The following is a 16,604-nucleotide window of genomic DNA, read 5'->3' as shown; positions in this document are numbered from 1 at the left end:
CACTTTGCTTCTTTTGTAAATCACTTTAAACCTGTGCCCTCTCTTCATCCATTTACAAATGAAAACAGTTTCTCCCTACCTACTCTGTCCAGCCTCCTCATGATTTTGAACATCTATAGCAAATCTCCTCTTAGCCTTCTTCTTTCCAAGGAGAACAGGCCTAACCTCTTCAATCTTTCCTCATGACTGAGGTTTGTCATTCTTGTAAACCTCTTCTGCATGTTCTCCAATGCGTCAACATTCTTCCAATAGTGTGGCACCAACACTGTACACAATACTCCAGCTGAGGTGTAACTAGTGTCTTGTATAAGTTCAACATAACCTGTGAACCTTCCCCTCAATCTTGACTCCTCCTGTTATTTGGGAGTAGTTAATATGGCAGTAATTGGCTGATTGGATTTGTCCTGCTTTTTAAGGATAGAACATTACCAACCAAATTTCCCATTGTCATGTAACTGCAATGAAACTGTTTGGTCAAGGTTCCAGTAATGTTTCCAAGCACAGATCTTCAACAATACAAACAGGACATTTTCAAAGCCAATAGCTTTTGCTGGGGCCAGTGCACTTAGCTGTTTCTTGATGCCATGTGGCACGATTCACATTGGCTGCAGAACGGCATCCGTGATAAGAGACCAGAGGAGGAAGAAGAAAAGGACCATTCATTCAGCACTTCTGGCAGAAGATGGTTGCAAACTCCTTTGAACTCAAGCTGAGTTCCTGTGCAGGGCACGATAGCACAGTGGTTAGCACAGTTGCTTCACAGCTCCAGGGTCCCTGGTTCGATTCCTGGCTTTGGTCACTGTCTGTGCGGAGTTTGCACGTTCTCTCCGTGTCTGCGTGAGTTTCCTCCGGGTGCTCCTGTTTCCTCCCACAAGTTCTGAAAGACGTGCAGTTAAGTATTTTGGACATTCTGAATTCTCCCTCTGTGTACCCGAACAGGTGCCGGAGTGTGGCGACTCGGGGCTTTTCACAGTAACTTCATTGCAGTGTTAATGTAAGCCTATTTGTGACAATAAAGATTATTAATTATTAATTAGTAAGTGCCGCTTGATGTCAATTTCAGTGGCACCTTCCATCACTTTGATGATCAAGAGGCGGTGATGGGTTAATAGTTGGTCAAATGGATTTGTACTGCTTTTTGTGGACACGACATACCTGAGTAATTTTCTACGTTATCGGTTAGACCCCTGTGTTGTAGCTCTACTGGTACAGCCTGGCTATCGATACTGCAACTTCTGTACCATAGGTTTTGGTGCTATTGCCAGAATGTTGTCAGGGCCCATAACCTTTTTAGTATCAACTGGTACAAAAAATAATCAGAAAGGCTAATGGAATCCAGGCCTTGACATACTTTCTATATGGTTAGCAATTAGAAATGGTGGAGGTCCGAAGATATTTGGAGATCCCATGTACGTAGGTCATTAAAACATCATGAACAACTACAGAAAATAATCACAAAGGCTAATGAATGCTGGCCTTTATATCTAACAAACTAGAATACAAGAGAGTAGAAGTCATGCTTCAGCTATACAAAGCCCCAGTCCAAAGATGTGCAGGTTAGGTGGCTTGGCTATGCTAAATTGCCCTTAGTATCCAAAATGGTTGGGTGGGGTTACGGGGATAGGGTGGAGATGTGGGCTTAGGTAGGTGCTCTTTCCAAGGGAAGGTGCAGACTCAATGGGCCGAATGGCCTCCTTCTGCACTGTAATTTCTATGATTATATGATTTCTCCATGGTTAAAGATGGAGATGGCAGGTGAGCGTTTTCCTGTTGTATAATTTTCCACCCCCATTAACATCTGGATGATGTAGGGCTGCCGAGGATTGACCTGATCCCTTGGTTGTGGGCTCATTTAACTTTGTCTGTAGCATGCTGCTTTTGCTGTTTAGCCTGCATGATGATATAGCAAAGTCAGCTACTTAGTGATTTAGTCTCAAGAACACCACTTAATAGAACAGGCTAAAATTTTCCATTTACTAGATTATAAAGTTTCTTGACATGAGTGAAATCTCTATTCTTTTCATGTGGATCCTCATGCACTAGGGGGTTTTGAATGCTTAAGTATATTTACTGTATCACCCTTGTGGCTGACAGATTTTTTAAAAATCCGTTCAAGTGGGCTGGATTTGAACCCGTGTGCCAGACTAAAAGAATATGTCCTAATTTCCTATATTACATAAATCCCTTCTAGTTGATTGTCTTGGGCAGTGATTGTGTTTGTCAGTGACGGTGACTGCTCTTACCTCATTTTGATGATTAGAATATATATGTTCAAGTAGTTTGGTGTCTACTTGGTTCCAGTGCCTGTTGTCAGTGTCATGACCACTGAGTTTAGGTGTTAGTTTTATTTTTCATTAGTTATCTCTTTAATTTGTTGTTTTGTGCTTTATTCGCCTGTCAAACTGCAAAAGTCGTTTCTCCTTAATTTTAATTTTCTCCTTAGTGGCATTGCCCCAAAACATTCAATACTGTCATTTTGCAGCAAAAGATACCGCTGTCCTGGACCTTTGTTGATGATATTTCTTTGAATGTGGCAGTTTCTGTAGTAAGTTAATTAGTATATGTTCCAACGAATAAAATGCTCATGTGATCAACTACTTCATCAAAGTGATGCAGGAACAAACGGGGGGATCCAAAACCTACCCTAGGACTTTCCACCCTACCTACTGGCACTCCAATCCCAAATCTCATCATGCATGTCACTTCCAGGCCTAGATTTCTTTTCTTTCCTTTTACAAATCAGTATGTCACCCCAACATCTAGCCCTGCTACCTCTGCATCCCAAAATTGAATCCACAATCTACCGTTGTTTTAAGTTTCGGTAATGACTTCTGCCCAGGCCTGCTTCTCCCTCTATTTGATTAGTCCCTCAGTAGCTCTTGAGCAATACTATTGGAGATTGGCCAGTATTTCAGCATTTGTCACCATGAAGGGCAGTGATTTTCTTGATAAAGCCATTGATAAGAAGTAAGAATAAGGGAGTCATTGAGAAACATCCAAAGCTTCTGTGGAGGGTTTTGAGTTGTACGCCTATGTTAAAGGGACTGTATAAATGCAAACCAATGCAGTTTAGAAAGTATCAGAAGTTTGCAGAGTAAGAAAAAGAGTCAGGCTGATGGAAAAAGTACCCAAGTACCTTAGAGACAGAGGGAGCCCAAGAATTGAAGGCTGAAAGTTGAACGGATTCAAATTATAAGAAGGTTTATCTGATGGAAGTGTCTTGGTTGAATGCTGAGTATAGTATCACAAAAAATTATTTGTATTGTATTCATTGAAATAGAATTTATTCTGTAACTTATTACTTTTCACATGGACTAGTAACAGAGAATATCCGACTTGTTACCCTGTAACTAAAACTGAAAGCAAGAAAAACAAATTATCTTGTTTTCTTTCTAGGCCTGAACATGGGATGGGTCCTGAAGGCAGTATGGGACCTCCAGGAGGTCAGTCTAACATGATGCCATCAAACAGTGACCCAAGCATGTACTCCCCAAACCGCTACCCTGCACAACAAAGGTAAATTTGGTATTAATTGAACTGATTGTTAAAACATCTGTGACATTTGAGGTGTAGTCCTATGAGAAAGGGGCCATTTTCATTCCACTTGCCAGCCATGAACATATTGTGGATCAGCATTGTTGCTGGAGTGTCTGTTTGACCCATCCATTCTGAGGGTTTTAAATCTAAGTTTGTACAAAACACCATTTTCACCCAGGCTAATTGTTTTAATTTGGTGACGTGTTGAAACTCTCACTGCATGCACATGCTGCTTATAACATCTCAGTGTAAATAACTATAGGTGATCGCAAGATAAGAATTTTGCACCTTGCTCATCATGCTAAAACATTTGGTGTTAATTGGAGGTGTTCATGCTGCATCAACAGTTAACATCAAGTTGCTTGACTGCTGATATGAATTCTCTTTATCTAAGTACATATTTTATCTGCTAACCTTTTGGTAAGTATAAATAGTCTTTTCAATTTACTATGAAGATTAGAATTTTCATGTTTATCTTCTCTGAGCCAGAACTACCCCCTTAACTGAAATTATGAATAGCAAACTTTTTGTTAAAATTATGGATGCCAATTTTTGGTCTGCAATCAAATTAATTTACTTTATCAGCTAGGAATAGTATCTCTTTCCCAAGGTGAAAATATGCAGAACTCTGTATTAATACATTTCTGTTACAGGCACGATCCTTATGGGCAACAATACCCAGGGCAAGGTCCCCCTTCAGGACAGGCAGCATATGGAGGTCATCAGGCTGGAATGTATCCACAGCAGCAGGTGAAGTTGTCATAGTTGTACAAAGCAAAAATAAAACCATGAAGTTCATACTTAAAATAAATTAAATGATTGTGAGACATTATTACATTTCCTTCTTTATTATCTTACAGCTGCTGTGTTTTAATATTATCAAATTGCATGATATTTACGTGTTATGAAAGCTGCCTGTTCACAAAAACACCTTCTCCTAAATAAATTACCCATTAAATTTGAATGATCTTTTGCAGAATTATTATAGAGTAATTATGGCACAGAGGAGGTCAATTCAGCCCAACAAGTCCTTGCTGGTTTTCGGTGGAACAATCCAGTCAGTCCCATTCCCCCATTCTACCCCCATAGCTCTGCAAGTTTATTTCCCTCAAGTACCAATCCAATTTAACTTCAAATCATTGATCACACCCATGGTGCCAGTGAGTTGTCGGTCATTAATATTTGTTGCATAAAAAAGTTCTTCCTGACATCTTCCCAGTATCTATTGCCCAAAACCTTAGATCTGTGTTTCCGATTCCTTGCACTGTTACCTAATACAGGAGGAGGCCATTTGGCCTGTCATGCCTGTATTATCTCTCTGTAAGAGCTAGTCAGCTAATCTTACTCCCCTTCTTTTCCCCCACAGCATTGCAGAAAGTCACGATTGATCCTGCCTGCACCACACTCTCAGGCTGCACATTCCAGATCCTAACCACTCAGTGACTGAAAAAGTTATTCCTCATGTCACCTCTGGTTCTTTTGCCATTCAATTTAAATCAGTGTCCTTTGGTTCTTAAACATTTTGCCAATGGGAACAGTTTCTCTCTATCTACTCTGCCCAGCCTCCTCACTATTTTGAGCACATCAAATAAATTTCCTCTCGGCCTTTTCTTCAGTTCTCCTCAGGAGAACAGCCTAGCTTCATAAATCTATCCTCATAATTGAAGTCTCTCTCTCCTGGAACAACTCTTGTTTATCTTGTTTGCATTCTCTCTATTGCCTGCACATCAATTTTAAAGTGTGGTGACTTAATTGGAACAGGTGCCCGAATGAGAGCGGCTTTTCTTTATCTATCTTATCTAAACCTGTCATGATCTTGTACACCGATATTAAATTTCCTCTATACCTCCTTTGCTCACAGAAATAGAAGCAGGAATAGACCATATGGTCCATCAAGCCTACTCCACCATTTAGTCAGACCATTGCTGATCTTGGGCTTCAAGTCCATTTTCCCACCCACGCCCCATATCCCTTAATTCTCTGAGAGACCAGAAATCTGTCTATCCCAAATTTAGGGTGTATTTAACAATGGAGCATCCACAACCTTCTGTGGTGGAGAATTCCAATGGTTCACAGCACGGTGGCACCGTGTTCAGCACTGCTGCTGCATCACTGCGCCAGGTACCTGAGTTCAATTCGGGCCCTTGTGACTGGTTGTGTGGAGTTTGCACGTTCTCCCCGTGTCTGGGTGGTTTTCCTCCAGGTGTTGCAGTTTCCTCCCACAGTCCAAAGATATGTTGGTTCGGTGGATTGACCATGCTAAATTGCCCCTTAGTGTCCAAAGATGTGCAGGTTAGGTGGGGTTACAGGGTTGCGGGGCTAGTTCGGGGAGCATGCATGGGTGGGGTGCTCTTTTGGAGGGTCGTTGCAAACTTATGGGCTGAATGGCTTCCTTCTACACTGTAGGTATTCTATGATTCACAACCCTTTGAGTGAAGTAATTTGTCCTCAACCAGTCCGAAACAATTGGCCCCTTATCCTGAGACTGTGCCCGTGTTTTAGACTCTCCAACTGTGGAAAAAATCCTCCAGCGTGAACCCGATCAACTCCTTTTTGGATCAATGAAATTACCTATCTTTATTTTAAGCTAGATAATGTGAGCCCAATTTACTCAGCCTCTCTTCGTCGGACAATCATCTCATTATAGGGACCAACTTAGTGAACCTTCGCTCCAAGGAAACGATTCCACTTTCTCCAACCTGATCTTGTAGTTACCTAATCCTTGGAATCGTTCTTGCAAAACTCCTCTGCACCTTTTCAAGGGCCCTCACATCCTTCCTAAAGAATGATGACCAGAACTGGTTGCAATACTCTAGTTGAGACCAAACAAGCTATACAAAGATTCAACATAACTATCCTGCTTTTGTACTCAATGCCTCTAGTTGATAAAACCCAGGATCCCATATGCTTTGCTAACTACTTTCTCAATATCTTTCCATCTTCAAAAATCTATGTACATGAACCCTCTAGGTCCCTTAGTTCCCCTTTAAGTAACAAAATGTTTCTCCTTAAAGAGGAGGGAATGTTTGCAGAAACCACTGTCTATAAAATGCCAATTTTCTCTCATGCACAAAAAAAAGTTTCTATTGGATCCCTTTTGTATTACATGATGTCACTGATGGATAGTTACTCCAGGTTAAGTTCTTTGAATACCATGAGGGACATGATATCCACTTGGTGTCATGTGAGAGTACCTTTAAGAAATCGGTGTTTATAAATTGGTGTGTGTATATATATATATATATATATATATATATCTGTAGTGAGAGTACCTTTAAGAAATGGGTGTTTACTACTTCAGTGATGTCAGAGAGTTAGTGGAGCTGGGCTGTCTGTCAGCTTTTTACTTTCGTTTTTGAGCAGGCTGCAGGGTGTGTTTTTGTTTAGTTTTCAGTGTTGGAGCTGAAGCCAGACCAAGCAGGTGTACTGCTGTTCTCTCTGCCATCAAAAGACTATCTCTTGATCATTTGGTGAATTCAGAATTATAAATGTTTTCAGTAGTGACTTCAACCTGATGTGCTTCTGATAAAGGTTTTGTTTTTAAGTTATATGGATGTTAAAAAGGAAAGCTTAAAGGTTTAATTAGTGTTGTAGTTTTTGGGGGTTATATTTGAATTAATGGTTGCTAAGATGTTCACTGTATGTTTTAAAAAGGTTAACTTGAGTTCATAGAATAAGCATTGTTTTGATTTAAAAAAATACTTTTCCATTTCTGCTGTACCACACCTGTAGAGTGGGCCATGTGCTCCCCATACCACAATCTAGTAAAAGTTGTGGGTCAGGTGAACTCCATGATGCACTTTGGGGTTCTCTAAACCCTGGCCCATAACAAATTGGGGGCTTGAGGGGGATAAAAGTCTATCTATTGGATTGGCTTAGTGAACTTAAAGACAGTGAGGGGTAAGCATATTGTGGTTGCTTTTCAGGTGTGGTATTCTAGTTTAAGTGGGGAGTGTGTTGTGGATAATGGCTCTTTCAGAGGCTCAGATGTTTTTGGAGGTGGAGACGGTCACACGCAGTACCTTACGGACAAAGACTAAAAGCAGACTGTTAGATTTGGCAAAAGCATTGCAGTTAACATTACCTGACAAAATGCAAAAAGATGAGGTAATTATGGCGGTGGCTAAGCATTTAAAGTTGCCTGAGATACAGTTTGACTCGTTGGAAATGGCAAAAATTCAATTACAACTTAAACAAATGGAACATGAGAAAGAATTAAACCAGCTTGAATATGAAAGAGAGGAAAAAGAAAGAGAGAGAGAGTGGAAAAAGAAAGAGATAGAGCATAATGAGAGACAGGAAAAAGAAAAGGAGAGAGAAGAAAGGAGAAAAGAAAGAATAGCCCGAGCAGAACAAAAAGAAAGAGAAAGGGAGATACAGATCAGGGAAAAAAATAGAGAGAGTTTGAACTTCAGAAAATGGCCATGAAACATGACAGTCAGTTAAAAGTGGCAGACATAAAGGGAAATGTATAATTGGATGAATGTGATGAGGATAGTGAGAAAGAGCGTCAAAGTCGAAGGCTTGGTGGGAATCTATTTAAATATGTCCAATCATTGCCAAGGTTTGATCAGAAGGAGGTAGAAGCCTTTTTCATCTAATTTGAGAAGGTAGCTAAACAAATGAAATGGCCACAGAACATGTGGGTATTACTGATTCAAACAAAGCTGGTAGGTAGAGCTAGTGAAGTGTTTGCATCACTACCGGAGGAAGTATCTGGGACGTATGAGGAGGTGAAAAAATCCATCTTAGATGCATATGAATAGTGCCTGAAGCCTACAGACAAAGGTTTAGAAATTTAAGGAAAGAATTTGGTCAAACATACATGAAGTTTGAAAGGCTCAAACGGAGTAATTTTGATAGGTGGATAAGGGCTTTGAAAATAGACCAAACGTACGAAGCTCTCAGAGAAATTTTACTTTTGAAGGAGTTTAAAAATTCAATTCCTGATGTAGTGAGAACTCATGTAGAAGAGCAGAGGGTTAAAACTGCGAGATTAGCAGCAGAAATGGCAGATGATTATGAATTAGTTCATAAATCAAAGTTTGGTTTCCGACATCAGTTTCAGCCTGTGAGGAATAGAAACTGGGGACATGAGAGATACTCAAGTGGCAGGGGCAAAGGTGATCTGATGGGAGATAATAAAGAGAGTGTACCTCAGATTAAAAAAGAAATCCAGGAGGGTGGAAGAGACGTGAAAAGTTTCAAATGCTTTCACTGTAATAAACTAGGCCATGTAAAGTCAGTGTTGGTGGTTGAAGAAAAGCACTGGGAAGGCTGATGTGGTAAAACAGGATAAGACAGTGGGGTTTGTTAAAGTGGTAAAGGAAAGCCCAAGTGAAGCGAAGGAGGTGAAAAAGATTGTACAGCTTGATCAAGAGGTGATTGATAAGAAGGTGTTAGATCTCTTTAAAGAATTTACTTGTGTGGGTGAAGTTTACTCGTGTGTATCAGGAGGAGCAGGTAAAGAAGTCACAATTTTAAGAGATACGGGAGCTAGTCAATCTTTAATGGTAAGAGATGAGGAGTTATGGGAAGAATGTTGCCAGAAAAGGTGGTAATATGTGGAATTCAGGATGAGAGGAGTAGTGTTCAATTATATAAGGTAAGGTTGGAAAGTCCAGTGAAGAGTGGTGAAGTGGTAGTAGGAGTAATAGAGAAAGAAGTCGCAGGTTAAGACAAGAGGAGAAATCAAAGAGTGAAGATGAAGTTGAAGTGCAATTATCAGAAACGATTTTTGATCAGATGGTTGAAAAAGAACAAGAATAGGTGGAGGATGAGGCGGATATTTTTAGTTCAGGAAAATTGGTGGAGTTACAACCGAAAGATATAGAAATAATATGGATGTATCAGAAAGCATATACAAAGAGGAATCTGAGTGTATACCAGAGTGTTATTACCGTAAAAGTAATGCCTTGATGAGAAAATGGAGACCTTTACATATGCAGGCAGATGAAAAGTGGGCAGAAGTTCATCAAGTAGTATTGCCAGTAGGGTATAGAAAGGAGGTGTTGCGAGTTGCACATGAGGTACCAGTGGGAGGTCATTTGGGAATAAGGAAGACTCGAGCTAAAATACAAATACATTTTTATTGGCCCCGACTACATAAAGATGTAGTTAAATTTTGTCAATCATGTCACACATGTCAAGTGATAGGGAAACCTCAAGCAGTGATAAAACCAGCGCCCTTAATACCCATTCCAGCATTTGAGGAACCTTTTACAAGGATCCTAATTGATTGCGTAGGACCGCTTCCTACAATGAAAAGTGGGAATCAATATCTTTTGACTATAATGGATGTGACAACTAGGTTTCCAGAGGCCATTCCAGTACGTAATATTACAGCTAAAAAGATTGTGGAGGAGTTACTTAAATTCTTTACTAGATATGGACTACCCACAGAAATACAATCGGATCAAGGATCAAATTTTACTTCGATGTTATTCAAAGATGTTATGGATAGCTTAGGAATAAAACAATTTAAATCAACTGCGTAATATCCAGAATCGCAGGGAACGTTAGAAAGGTGGCATCAGACATTAAAGATAACGTTGAGGGCTTATTGTCACGATTATCCAGAGGATTGGGATAAAGGAATTCCATTTGTACTGTTTGCAATTAGGGATGCACCTAATGAATCAACCAAATTTTGTCCTTTTGAACTAATTTTTGGTCATGAGGTAAGAGGACCACTTAAATTGATTAAGGAAAGATTGGTGAGTGAGAAATCGCAAATTCCACTATTGGATTACGTGTCAGATTTTAGGGAACGAGTAAATAGAGCAGGTGAATTGGCTAGACAACATGTAAAAGTTGCACAAAATGTGATGAAACGGATAGCGGACAGGAAATCCAAAGTTCGTAGTTTTGCCAGTGGAGATAAAGGGTGGGATTCTCCCAACGGGGGTCTAAGTGCCGACGCCGGAGTAAAAACCTGAGTATTGTACTCCGGAGTCGGCGGCCATTCCAAGACCCCTATTCTCTCCCCTCCGTGGGGCTAGGAGGGGCATCGTGCGATTTACGGGGGCGGGGCCTAGGCGCGGTATCAGAGACCCCGCGGCGCGTAAAAGATGCGGCGCCTTAGGTCCCACGCATGCGCAGTTGGGCTGGCGGCAACTAGCGCATGCGCGGTGGCTGTCCTCCCCAGGCTACCCTGCACAAACATGGTGGATGGATCCAGGCTCGCCGGCGGAAGAAAGGAGACCCGCCGACAGAGTGGCCGGCCCGCCGATCGGTTGGTCCCGATTGCATACCCAGGCCACTCCAGAGGCCCGCCCCCCCCCCCCCCCCCCGGGAATGGAGCCCCATCCCCACCCCCACAGGCCGCCCCCCAAGCCTTCGCGATGAAATGAAATGAAATGAAAATCGCTTATTGTCACAAGTAGGCTTCAATGAAGTTTCTGTGAAAAGCCCCTAGTCACCACCTTCCGGCGCCTGTTCGGGGAGGCTGTTACGGGAAGCTTTTCCGCCGGCAGCGACCAGGTGTGGATGGTGACGGCAGGAGTAGGCAGTTTACGCGCGGCCACTCGGCCCATCCGGGCCGGAGAATTGCCGTTTGCGGTGATTCTCCGTGCGGCCCGGTGCGATTCGCGCGCCGCTGGCTTCGGGGGGGTGGGAGAAACGCGTGCGGGGGTCGGGGCGGCGTATGGCATAATTGAAGTGGGTTGCAGCCAATGGAGCTCACCCATAGTGATGGTGCCTAAACCAGACGGTACCCAACAGTTGTGTGTGGACTATAGAACGGTTAATGCAGTTACAAGAACGGACTCTTATCCTATCCCACGTGGGAGGATTGCATTGAGAAAGTGGCACAATCAGCTTTTATTTCCAAACTGGATTTACTTAAAGGTTACTGGCAGGTACCTTTATCCGAAAGGGCGAAGGAGATTTCAGTTTTTGTGACTCCAGATGGTATATACCAATTTGAAGTTATGCCACATTTCAACGGTTAAGTAACAAAGTTGTTTCAGGATTACCCAATTGTGCGGTATACGTCGACGATCTGGTAATTTTCAGCCAGACATGGAAAGAACATTTAAAACATCTGATGGAGTTATTTGATCGACTTCAGGAGGCGGTTTGGTGATAAACCTAGCCGAAAGTGAATTTGGAAAAGCCCAAGTCACTTTCCTTGGCCATACAAATGGACAGGGTCGAACGGTCACACGGGATGTGAAAGCAACAGTTATTGAGGCGTTTCAGATACCCTGAAGACGAAGGGAAATAACGGGATTTCTTGGCATGAGTGAATTTGATCGAACATTTGTGCAAAAGGTTTGTAGCGTGATTGCTCCACTGATGAACTTGCTGAAGAAACGTCGAAAATCTCAATGGACAGCGGAGTTTCAACAGGCATTTGACTGCCTGAAAGCTGTGATAACCAATGCTCATGTGTTGGAGAATTACAAGGGACTCTGTGATCAGATTGAACTAAAGTATCTGACTTTAAAGAGAAATGCCGAGACGTAGAGAAATGGACAGATCGTGCAGAGACCTTCTTGTTCAACGAGACTGTCAATCGAGAAGGATTTAAGTTGGAGGAAGGAGAACAAAAATGGACTATATTATTGTACCTGTTTGCATGTGTTGTTTTTCTTTAAACAAAAAAGTATATTTACTGTGTGCATTTCTTAAGGATAGTGACAAGGTGAAAAATGAAACCATCTTGAGGTTGATGGGGGTTTTTTTCTTGAATGAGGTGTCATGTGAGAGTACCTTTAAGAAATGGGTGTTTATAAATGGGTGTGTATATAAATATCTAGTGAGAGTACCGTTAAGAAATGGGTGTTTACTACTGCAGTGATGTCAGAGAGTGGGTGGAGCTGGGCTGTCTGTCAGCTTTTTACTTTCGTTTTTGAGCAGGCTGCAGGGTGTGTTTTAGTTTTGTTTTCAGTGTTGGAGCTGAAGCCAGACCAAGCAGGTGTACTGCTGTTCTCTCTGCCATCAAAAGACTATCTCTTTATCATTTGGTGAATTCAGAATTATAAATGTTTTCAATAGTGACTTTAACCTGATGTGCTTCTGATAAAGGTTTTGTTTTTAAGTCGTATGGATGTTAAAAAGGAAAGCTGAAAGGTTTACTTAGTGTTGTAATCTTTGGGGGTTGTATTTGAATTAATGGTTGCTAAGATGTTCACTATGTTTTAAAAAGGTTAACTTGAGTTCATAGAATAAACATTGTTTTGCTTTAAAAAATACTTTTCCATTTCTGCTGTACCATACCTGTAGAGTGGGCCGTGTGCTCCCCATACCACAATCTATTAAAAGTTGTGGGTCAGGTGAACTCCATGATACACTTTGGGGTTCTCTAAACCCTGGCCCATAACATTTGGGAACTGCTATGGAAACAACTGAACTCAGAAGACCAGCAAATTTTCTTTGTGTTGGACAGTTCTATATTGGAAATTACTACATGTTCAATTGAACAAACCCCCAATTACACCCATCATCTGGATAACATAGTAATGATCAGACCCAACCTGAAACTCGTATCTTTTTATCCTTATCATCTTGCTATCCATAATGGGAATGTGGGATTTTGAATCAAAAGTTCTCCCTCTAAACTTGCATCCCATTTGGATTTGATTGTTAACTTGGATGATGGGGTAATGGGACTGATTGGATTGCTCTACAATGAGCCAGCATGGACATGATGGGCCAAATGACCTCCTTCTGTGCTGTAATGACTCTGACAGGCATCGAGATTAATTGTTGTAGGGTTTCTCTTCAGTATACAGTACGCTCTCCAATTTGACAGCAAAGAAAATAGGATGTTTATCTCTTGAAGTTCAGCAACTTTGATTTGATGAGTTTTTGAACCCTTACACATCCTTCTGGTTGTTTTAAACTGACTTGCAAAGTGGCTAGTTTTCTTTGAGCTACAGGGTTCCCATTTCTATGATACTTAAGGAAATACCCTTTTTCTAAATGTGCATCATGGTCAGAATTTAGATTTTATTCCTAGCAAACATTAGATTGATTTGTAGGGTGCAACATTCCTTTAATGAGTAAAGTGATAGTCCTGCATTTGCCAGTATTCATCATTGTTTTTGTCTTGACACGCAGAATTATAAACGACCCATGGATGGCATGTATGGTCCCCCACCAAAGCGCCATGAGAGTGACGTGTACAACATGCAATATGGCAATCAACAGCAGGAAATGTACAACCAATATGGAAATACTTATTCTGGACCAGACAGGAGACCAATGCAAAACCAGTATCCATTAACGTACAATAGAGACAGAATGCAGGGCCCAGGTCCAATGCAGCAGCATGGAATACCACCACAAATGATGGGAGGACCAATGCAAGTACCCTCCACTGAAGTGCCACAGCAGGGCATGTGGCAATCACGGAATGATGTACCATACCCATACCCAAATAGGCAAGGTGCTGGTGCACCTCCGCAGGCATCGCCATATGCAGGGATGAATCGCACTGATGAAATGATATTACCTGACCAGAGAATGAATCATGAAAGTCAATGGCCTTCTCATGTTAACCAGCGTCAGCCTTCATACATGTCTTCAGCTCCCACGGCTCCTATCACACGACCTTCTCAGCCATCCTATCCGAGCCACCCTTCAATGCCAAACCACATTTCCAGGGCTCCCAGTCCAGCTCCCTTTCAGCGTTCTCTAGAAAACCGAATGTCACCCAACAAGTCCCCTTACCTGTCAGCCATGAAGATGCAAAAAGTTGGCCCTCCAGTTCCAGCCTCTCAGGTCGCTGTTCCACAACATCATCCACCTCCAGTCAGGCGGGAAATTACATTCCCTCCCGGTTCAGTGGAAGCGTCACAACCAGTCTTAAAAGCAAGACGAAAACTTACCTCAAAAGACACTGGTAGGTAAACTGAGAACACTTGTCCATTTGAATTAAGTTTGACTTCAGTACATATTACCAGTACTTTTCATTGACTGGATGTTAAAACACACTAGATATTCAATTGGTGGATTTGGAGAATTTTGCAAGTGATATAACATTGTGATTTGTTTTAAGCAGGACATGCAATGAATGTTTTGTTGTCAAATCATAAAATTTAGGAAAATGTGCCAGGTGGATTCTACGTATACTGTGTACTGAAATTTCTGCTTAACATATGGAACATAGGACTTAGAAAGAGCAGTAAGCCATTTGGCCCTTCAAGCCTGATCCATCATTCAATAAGGTCCTGGCTGATCTGGTTGTGGTCTCAATTCAACTCTCCTGCCTACCCCCGATAATCCTTGACTCCCTTGTCAATCAGAAATCTGTCTAATTCTGCCTTAAATAAATTCAATGATCCAGCCTCCACTGCTCTCTGGAGAAGAGAATTGCATATATTAACGACCCCAAAGAGAGAAAATTCCTCGTAATCTCAGTCTTAAAGGGAACCTCTTAATCTTAACTATATCCCCCTAGTTATAGTCTCCCCAACAAATGAGGACATCTTCCCGGGATCTATCCTACCAGTCCCATCAGGATATTGTATGCTTCAATAAGTTCACCTCTCATTCTTCTAAATTCCAATGGGTATAAGCCCTACCTGTTCAATCTTTCTTCATCAAGTAAGCCCTTCACCCCAGGAATGACTCAAGTGAACGTTCTCTGTACAGCTTGAAATGCAAATATATATTTTTTTCAAATGAGGCCAAAACTGCATGCAGTATTCCAAACGTGGCCTCACCAATGTCATGTACAACTGCTGTAAAACTTCCCTACTTCTATATTCCATTGCCCTTGCAATAAACGACAACATTTGATTTGCCTTCCTAATCACTTGCTGCACCTGCAGACTAACATTTTATGATTCATGTAGGAAGACAACCCCTCTGTATCACTGCAATCTCCTTCCATTTTAAAAGTATATTATTTTTTGAATTCTTTCTGCCAAAATGAACAACTTTATATTTTCCCACATAATACTCCATCTGCCAAATTTTCACCCACTTATTTAACCTGTCCATATCCCTTTGCAGACTCTCTACCTCCTCTTGACAATTTACTTTCTTACCAATCTTGACAAATATAGCTATCATATGTTCAGTCCCTTCCTCCAAATCATTGATGTAGATTGTAAATAATTGAGGCCCCAGCATTGAGCCCAGTGGCACTCCACTAATTCCAGCTTGCCAACGTGAAAAAAGTGCCTTTTATCCCTGCTCTCTGTTTCCTGTTAGCTAATCAATCCTGTATCCATGCTGACAAGATATCCTCTACACATGTCCGTCGGTGTAGCAACTTATGAAATGTTTTTTTTGTGGAAATTTAAGTACACCACATCTGCAGGTTCCCCTTTATCCACCTTGTTACTTCTTCAGAAAACTTTAATTATTAAGTTAAATATTATCTCCCTTAAACCCATGTTGACTCTACCTGATCAAATTATGATTTTCTAAGAATCCTGCTATGACTTGCTTAATAATAGATTCGCGCAGATGTTAGACTAACTGGCCTGTAGTTTCCTGCTTTCTGTCTTCTGCCTTTTTTTAATAAAGTTGTTACGTTAGCTATTTTTCAATCCACTGGAACCCTTTCAGAATCCAAGAAATTTTGGAAGATTATAACCAATGCATCTGCCACTCTGCAGCCACTTCTTTTAAGACCCGAGATTGCAGACCATATGATCCTGGGGACTTGCCACCCTTTAAGTGTAATAGCTTTCCCTTAGTGATCTGATTGATTTAAGTTCCTCCCCTCTTTGACTTGCAACAATCTTAAGGAAGTTTTCCAAGTCTTTTACAGTGATGATAATACCTGTTCAGCGCCTCTGCCATTTTTTGTTTATCATTATCAATTCCCCAGACTCTCTCTCCTGAGCATCAACACTTGCTGTCCTATTTAAATATTTGTAGAAACTTTGCTATCTGTTTTTATATTAGTAACTAGCTTTCTCTAGTACTCTTCTTTCTCCCTCACTTTTTTTAATCATTCTTTGCTCGTTAAAATTTCACCAGCCTTCTGATCTACCACTATTCTTTGCAGATTTGTACAGTGTTTCTTTCAATTTGATACCATCCTGAACGTATTTATTCAGCCACAGATCATGTATTCTTCTCAAAGAGTCTTTCTTTCTTAAATC

At 41.2% G+C, this 16,604-nt stretch overlaps 1 protein-coding gene across 7 annotated transcripts in view; it reads left to right on the top strand.

The window, feature by feature from the left end:
• arid1b (AT-rich interactive domain 1B) overlaps window positions 1-16,604 on the top strand; it is a 717,990-nt gene that overhangs the window by 685,760 nt on the left and 15,626 nt on the right. For all 7 annotated transcript variants that reach the window (XM_072507646.1, XM_072507663.1, XM_072507657.1 and 4 more), the window contains 3 exons: window positions 3,397-3,516; window positions 4,191-4,287; window positions 13,603-14,386. In XM_072507646.1, coding sequence (XP_072363747.1) covers window positions 3,397-3,516; window positions 4,191-4,287; window positions 13,603-14,386 — 1,001 coding nt within the window. The remainder of the gene's footprint in view (window positions 1-3,396; window positions 3,517-4,190; window positions 4,288-13,602; window positions 14,387-16,604) is intronic.

Source organism: Scyliorhinus torazame, chromosome 1 (genome assembly GCF_047496885.1).
Source record: "Scyliorhinus torazame isolate Kashiwa2021f chromosome 1, sScyTor2.1, whole genome shotgun sequence".
Taxonomy (NCBI): Eukaryota; Metazoa; Chordata; class Chondrichthyes; order Carcharhiniformes; family Scyliorhinidae; genus Scyliorhinus; species Scyliorhinus torazame.
This window is presented reverse-complemented; position numbering and strand designations above follow the sequence as displayed.